General features: G+C 33.2%; 1 protein-coding gene across 5 annotated transcripts; it reads left to right on the forward strand.

Annotated features, from left to right (window-relative positions):
* Positions 1-5,319: 5,319 nt before the first annotated feature.
* LOC132642005 (uncharacterized) lies at positions 5,320-7,966 on the forward strand. 5 transcript variants are annotated; one of them, XM_060359222.1, is made up of 4 exons: positions 5,320-5,517; positions 5,711-5,823; positions 6,637-6,791; positions 7,461-7,966. In XM_060359222.1, the coding sequence occupies exons 1-3, from the start codon at positions 5,387-5,389 to the stop codon at positions 6,759-6,761; spliced, it is 369 nt and encodes a 122-aa protein (XP_060215205.1). In that variant the 5' UTR covers positions 5,320-5,386; the 3' UTR covers positions 6,762-6,791; positions 7,461-7,966. The 5 variants fall into 5 exon arrangements, with proteins under 5 accessions (XP_060215205.1, XP_060215222.1, XP_060215215.1 ...); XM_060359239.1 differs by having other exon boundaries at positions 7,520-7,964; XM_060359232.1 differs by having other exon boundaries at positions 7,525-7,963.

Here is a 7,966-nt window from a genome sequence, read left to right on the forward strand (position 1 = left end):
CGTTGCTGCCGAGCATTGGTGCTTAAAATCCACACACCTCTTCTAAAGAGACAAAAAGTTCTACTTACAAATCTCAAGGATAGGCTGTGGAAATAAAGGCTGTGATTACCATGTGGTTCTTCATTCCATCAAGAACCAATAAATATCACAGACCAATTACACGGCCTACAAATGAAGGGCTTTGTTCACATAATCACATACGTATAAAGTTTTGATCTTTTCCTAGGCTAACCCAAAGCACATTGATGTGAGGTCATCAGGTTAATTATCTTAAAAGAGTTCAGTAATACTAATGACTTTCTCGGGGAAAACGTTTGGAGGCATTTAGAGTAGTAACAGGACTGTGCCACCAATTATGCTTATTTGATTAAACTAGGAAATGTATGTAGATTATGTGGTCTGAAGGTAAAGATAAGATGAAGTTACTAGTCAGACGATGACCTTAAAGAACATGTTTCTCCGCTTAGTTCAGTTTACAAACATTTGTTAATACTACTACGCAAAACTAACAGAATATTTTCAAGTGAGTGTGAAATGGAAATATTCCTTTATCCAAAAACATGAAAATATTGTTTTTATAATTATACGGAGGTTAAGAGTTTGCATGGTGGATGTTAGGCTCATCAGGAGGAGGTCACGACCCTCCAATTTTAAGTGGTGGCAATTTGCAGGATTGCCCTTCGCTGGGGTGGTGGTTCAAATCCTCACTCCGTCAAAATTTAAAAAAAATTCGCAAGGTAGAGCAAAAATTCCCTCTTTTTTTTACTGAGCTGGGGTTCGAATCCAGAACCTCGAGGTATTAGGCGAAGACAAAAATTAAAGACCACCAATTTGAAGGGCAAAAATTAAAGACCAGCCACATGAAGGACAATCCGCGCAAAAAAAAAGATTTTAAGTCAAGACAAATCTTGATTGGATGAGTCACGACTAAAAGCTTTTGTATAGGGAAGCGATGAAACATTGAATCATAAGTAATGCTTGAAATATAATTTCTATGAATTAAATTTTATTTATTATTTATTTAACGACTGGATTATTTTCACCACAGTGCAAAACGTTCTATTTATATTATGTAAAGCCGGTCGCTAACAAGCTCAATCCACTATTTAATCATCCTGGAAATTCTATTTCCTAAAGACATGGCATGATCTATCAAAGTACTTTGGTGTACATCACATTCGACTGACTTCTGTTGCATATCAACATGATGTTGTAGATAGTGTCTTCCCCCTACTCCCACAAAAAGTGTTTAAATTCATACTCTTCAATATGGAAAAAGACAAATTTTGATGTCAACGCAAAGTAATATTAGTAAATCTAAAAGCTCATTAGTTTTGACCAAGCCATTGAGGAAGATTAATTTTAGGGGAAAGATCACGGATGCCCATCAAATAAAAAAAATTACCCTCCATATCCCAGAAAAATTAAAAATATTTACTCAAGATGTCTTTTAGTTATGATACCAACATGGTATATATACTAAGATGGTATCATGGAATATGCTTCAGTCCTTCTCTTAGTCCTTCATGATACCATCATGGTATATAAAATATACTGAGATGGTATCATGGAAGATGCTTCTATCCTTCTCTTAATCCTCCATGATACCATCATGGTATATAAATATATCGAGACGGTATTATGAATGCTCATGTTCATTATTAAAAATGACAGACTTTTTTCGGAAAAAAAAAACCCTCTATGATACCATCGTCTTATATACATATACCGTGATAGTATCATGAAGGACTGCTTCAGTCCTTCAATGAGACACTCGTCAGGATCATGGTACCATCATGGTATATAAATATACTGAGATGGTATCATGGAGGACTGTTTCAGTCCTTCTCTCAGTCCTCCATGATACCGTCGTGATATATAAATATACCAAGATGGTATCACGGAGAGGAAGGGTTTGGCCGATGGGTATGCCGGGTAAATATTTTCAGCCGATGGATGTAGAACTGAAAATAGTTTGGGAGGGAACATGGGCGGATAAATATTTTATATTTTGAGGGCAATTAGTGATGTTTTCCCTTAATTTTATGACCTATTACAAGTGGTTTTTAGTCACATAGTCCTTCTTGAAGGTAGGTAAAATATAGTATAGTCAATTTATAGTGAATACACTAAAAATTATAGGATCAATTTTTTCTATTCATATTATAACTGGTCATGTGAGATCATCTCTTCAACTGCAACGACATCATTGTTTATTTTATGACAATCCATAACCTCTTTTTAATTAAATTTTTTAAAGATGGGAGGAAAGGAAAAAGCTGAGTAAAAATTAAGGAGGTGTTTGGCCATAGAAACCAAATATTTTTTCACTTTATTTGGAATTTTTGAAGTTGGAGTTGAAGATGGAATTGTGTTTGGTTATAATTTTTGAAAATAAATATTTGGTCATTTTGAATGTAGTGAAAGTGAAAAAAGTGAAAAAAAAAGAAGTTCCAAATACAACTTCAAGTTGTATTTAAAATTTTCATGGCCAAACATTAATTTTTGAAAAAAGTGAAAAAAATTCGAAAATAGGTGAATAATTCTTATGGCCAAACGGGTCCTAAAGGTTAGTGCAAGGTAATAGTTCTATTAAGTTCGCCATCATCTCTATTACTTTCTTTTTTGTACGACCAAATGACCTGCCAAAAGTTTGGGTTCCCATTGGACATTAATTTCAGGAATTTTTACCTAGCATAACTATCTCTAAGACTTATTTATGAATTATAACTATTATTTAATTAATTAACTATTAGTAGCTAAATGGGTTTTTTATTTTCATATCATAGCTATAATAATATACACAGGGTTATTTCCTCCACCCAAGCGTATTTTATGGCCTCTCTCCCCTTCATACGGTTTCTTCCTTTTTCCATTCATATTTCTCTTTCATCTCTCATATGTTTCTCTTTCTTCTAAGTGCCTTCACGCACCAGTTATCTACAGCCAAATACAATAATGAGCAAATACTACACCCCGTTATTAGGTTGCAAAATCCACCCAAAAAATGGATTGCTTTTCAAAACTCAACAATTGTAGCAATTAATTCTCCAAAAAACAGTTGGATCTCCGAATTGGTTTCAGAAATCAACCATAACCCTAATTTCAGTTAGTTTTTTTAATCTATAAAAGTTCCCAGACCCCTTTATTTCTTTTTAGATGAAAAGAAAAGGTTGTGTTTGAAACAGATACTTCAGCAATTTTTGTTCAGCGATTTATCGTAGCGGCATGTTTGTTCGGCGATTTCATCATGATGGCGATTAAGGCGAGTTCTTCACGTTGGGATTTAGTGAGGAAGACGGGTTTCTTTGATGGATCGGGTTTGTTACCGGTCAGATCTCCGGTGTATTTTTTGTATTTTCGTCGGAGATCCGACCGGACTTGACTGTTGTTGTGGAAGAGGATGGAGAGGTAGCTATTTGAATAATGTATTTCAATGTTAACTGTATCTGTATTTCAGTATATTTTCGGTACATTTCAGTGTTGTTGTGGAAGGGGATAGAGAGGCAGCTATTTTGTATAATGTATTTGTATTCAATATACTTCGATATGTTTCAGTGTATTTCTGTCTATATTTTAATTATTTTTCTCATTGATTGTGTATATGTCACTGTGTTTTATCTAATCTCAGTATATTTCAGTGTACAGGCCATTATTACGTTTACAGCAGTGTACTGGCCATTGATTGTGTGTATTTCACTGTGTTTTTATCTAATTTTAGTATATTTCAATGTATCTGAATCTAGAGTGTTGGATCAAAGCAGTTATGCTGGCCATCATTACGTTTAGAAATACAACAATGCGATCTGGAAAACAGCTGCAATCAATTTTTTTGATCCAAATATAAAGCCTAAATTTACTCTACCATGTCTCGCGTTCTTTGTATTTCTCTGTATTTCATAATATTGAAATACACGTGTTCTCTGTATTTCTCTATATTTCATAACTAGTGTCCTATTATGGAAGTTATGCGTGATTTATGGAAAAATTTAATTTGATTTCCTAGAATTTTAAAAAAAAAATTGTTCCAAAAATAGAGCCTAAATTTATTAAAAAAATAGAGCCTAAATTTAATTTGATTTGTGTAAAATATAGTTGATTTAATTTGACTTACTATTTAAAAAGGAAAAGAATATTATGTTACAAAAGTATAGCCTATTTTCTCTCTCAGAATTTTTTTTTAAAAATATGTTCCAAAAATAGAGCCTAAATTTACTCTAACGTGTTTTGTATTTCGCTATATTTCACTGTATTTCAAAAATGCGAGATACAACTGAAATACAGCCAAAAGCAGCTATGAATTGTAAATCTTCAACTTATAGCTATAACTAGTTAAAAGCTATTAAAAGGTAGCTATTTGTGTAAGTTTTACTTAGTTTCAACATAAAATTGCACGGTTTGTCCTTCAAATGGGCTGTCTTCAATTTTGCCCTTTAAAATCCAACTCATGCCTAGGGAGACATAATTTCTCTAAGGGCGCGGGCATAATTTGTGTAATAATATGATGCAAAAATACAAATTTATGCCTTAGAAAAAAATTACCGTCATTTGAATTACCGTCGTTTGCTCTTTATAATTGTCATTCGATATAACACAATTTCATTATAACGGCCTGATTTTCTCCGGAATTGATTTTTCATGTTATATTTTACGCCTCTGTAACAACATTCTACCTATAACAGCAGTGACTTCATTATAGCAGTACATTCTTTATAAAATTACCTCTCTATAACAACCATACTCAAAATGTGGAATTATATTTTGTAAGATTTTATATAAAAATAAAACATTAGAATATTTATGGTAATCAACATTAATCTCATGGATATAGTAGAAGAGTGAACTGTTAAGTCTTTAGATAGCCTTCAAGGAAAAGCTATTGAATTCCCTTTTGCTGAAAGTTTGGACGAAATTCTTACTAAGAGACTGGAATTTACGAAACAGACTAGAATTACCGAATTCTTACATCAAACTTGAAATGTTTAAATTCTCAATTAATTTTAAATGCATATGTTCATTAGTTTTTAATTCTTTATCGATATGGTACAACTTGTTATAAATTTATTAATAATTTATTAGTCTTTTCATTTTTTTTATTTATTAATGAGATATGAAAATCAATTGAGATTTTGAAATTAACAAGTGTATATTATTTTCGTTTATAACATAAAAAAGTACAAAAAAAATAATTATTTCGTACTTTTGTTTATAACAACTAAATAAGATCAAAACATCAAATGTCATTATATATATATAACGACACCTCAATGTAGCAGCCATGAAATTTTCCAACAAACGCTGCCATTATAGATAGAGATGTTTGACTGTATTTGTCTTTGAGGGAGAGAAAATTATAGACCAACACAAAATAGGGACAAAAGTGCAAATGACCCGAATTTCAAACCGGGAGACCCAAATTCCATCTACCGGACTGGATTATAAACAAATTCGAACCCGGAATTTCACCACAGTACCTCTGTTCGAATTTTCCCTTTCTCCTGTGAATTCAGTTGTAAGGTTCTCCGTCTCTTTAATAAAGTCTTTCCTTCATTATACTGTAATCTTTAAGCTCTTGGGAAGATAGTCATTGATTTTATCAATTAATTTAAACTATATTCTTGTTGGTCAATACTTCAATCCAATCAGAATTATTCCAACATAATTTCAAAAATTGGCATCTGACACCTGGAACTCCACTCTTGATTTGCAGAAAGCGTGAAAAGGAAACGAAAATGAAATTCTTGGATTGGTACCTGAAAATTGCCGTTGTTTCTGCTATGATTGGTGGTTCCATGGAGCTATTCATGATCAAAACTGGCTTTTGTAGGACAACCATCCTTTTTTCTCTTTCTATCTTTTCATTTTCACCCTATTGAATAGTATATTTTTTCTCAATTTGTTTCTAGCAGATATGCTTCCAGTTTTTTTAATTTATTAATTCAATGTTTTGTTTGGCATGAGTTTTAAATGGAGTAACATGGGCATTTGAGGATTCGTATAGCGGAACCAACTTGTTTGGGATTGCGGCGTAGTCGTTGTAATGTTTTGCTTTTTCTTGGAACTGATTTAAATTGGCATTTCACAAACGTCAAACCCTTCTTTGGAGAAAAATATACTCCCTCCGTTTTAATTTGTTTGTCTTGTTTTGACTTGGCACGGAGTTTAAGAAAGTACAGAAGGCTTTTGAATCTTGTGGTCTTAAATTAAAGATACGTAGAATGTACTAAAATGTGCTTTAATCTTGTGGTCTCAAACATAGAATTAAATACTTGCTAAAAAAGGAAAGAAATATTTTTTTTAAACGGACTAAAAAGGAAAGTAAGACAAGCAAATTGAAAGGGAGGGAGTAAAGTATTTGTGCTTTGACTTTGCTACCATAGTCTTAATTTGGTTCTTGTTTTACATGTTATGTATTACCAGAGATTAGTTCCAGTGAAGCCAAGTGCTTGAGCTTGGATTTTGTTCTCAAGTGCAACATAATATAATGCCAGTACCATTTCCCACTTCTATTTATGTTTGCAAGGAGGTTCATACGGGAAGAGTAGAACCTTTATAGTGGTTCGTGTTGTTGTATATCCACTTTGATGTTAAGAAGAAAAGTTATTTTGCTAATTTTTTCTTAACACTTTGAATCAGATGATAAGGTAACTGTTCTCGAGGCAGAAAAGAGAGCTTGGGAGAGTTCTCCTGAAGCTAAAGCTGTCAGAGAAGCTCTGAATCCATGGAGACATCATGATGCCGAAGCAGGAAAAAGTTCTTAGCCTGTGCCCTTCCTATTAGTTTAATTTAAGGTAATTGCTAATTGCCCAAGCACAAGATTTATCATTCGAGACAGGATTATTAACTTAGTTAAATGTGGAGTAGGAACTGCAAATGTTTGTTATAGTCAAAGAAACTTGGTGTCTTAGCTGTGGTTTAGTTGATTTTGATCAACTTTAGGGCAGGAGGTGGTATTGATTCTTAGATTGCCTGTTGTTACTATATTTTATAGTGGTACGTCTTGAGTTTGTTTGTGCTTCTCTTTTGTTGTATTCTTGAAACTGTTATAATAGAGTTGTTGTAGTCTATACAGTTAGGTGACCTTTTTGTGGCTGTAACAGAACCTTGTCCTCTTGATAAAGAGATATGTTCTTTCTTTGTTTTAATATACTCTCTGTTCTTTTTTGTGTGACACTCTTATTGCTATCTTTCACTCTGAAAAGATATACATTCCCAGTGACATTGAAGATTTCCAAGTTATTAAAGATACTTTTGGTATATATAATATGTAAAAGTTTATCTACTTCTTAAACTTTGTAAACACTATCATATAAATTTGGAAAGAAGAGAAGTATATAGAGGGATTGAGATGGATGAAGAAGCATGCTATTATGTCACACTCTTGGGTACCATTCACAATGTTTGATTCATGGAAATTGTCCCTGCCTTGCCTTGTTGAGCTTTATTTTACCCTCCTACAGGAATTCTGTGGCCTCTATTCATATCTCTCGTGGATATTGATGACGCATTGTTTATCCAGTGCAGTTTCTCCCCTTTTTGTCGTTATTTCAGTTTAACATTCGATGGAAATGTACTGTGAAGCAATCGTCCTTGTATATGAAAAAACGAAGTCCTATTAGGTTATAGCCGAAGTATCCTCATGTTAAAGATGAAGTCAGGTTAGAGTACCGTTGGTGAATAACCACATCATGCATGGTCTGGGACTGTTCTCCCATGGTGAATTTGAGATATGCCTTTTAATGTTCAAGGAAACATTAGTTGTAACATCTAATGACCATCTAAAGCAGCAGCAGCTTACATTATCTGAGTTCTTTTTGTGGGTTAGTTGAGGTTCAACACAGCGGAGAAGGTGATGTACTAGAACATGGAAAATACATCTTCATTAGCAGCTGTATCCATTCATTAATTGTAGCATAGCCTTGTGTTTTCTAATGAAGCAGCAGTTGTTATTACCTGGTTGTCTCCT

The sequence above is a fragment of the Lycium barbarum genome, chromosome 1 (genome assembly GCF_019175385.1).
Source record: "Lycium barbarum isolate Lr01 chromosome 1, ASM1917538v2, whole genome shotgun sequence".
NCBI classification, from domain to species: Eukaryota; Viridiplantae; Streptophyta; class Magnoliopsida; order Solanales; family Solanaceae; genus Lycium; species Lycium barbarum.

What these genes read in the sequence shown, in the direction of transcription:
- LOC132642005 (XM_060359222.1), top strand. Translation starts at nt 5,387, where the DNA reads ATGACCCGAATTTCAAACCGGGAGACCCAAATTCCATCTACCGGACTG. An exon ending in CCTGTGAATTCAGTTGTAAG is followed by an intron (nt 5,518 to 5,710) that starts GTTCTCCGTCTC and finishes CTTGATTTGCAG; the next exon opens with AAAGCGTGAAAAGGAAACGA. An exon ending in CATGATCAAAACTGGCTTTT is followed by an intron (nt 5,824 to 6,636) that starts GTAGGACAACCA and finishes ACTTTGAATCAG; the next exon opens with ATGATAAGGTAACTGTTCTC.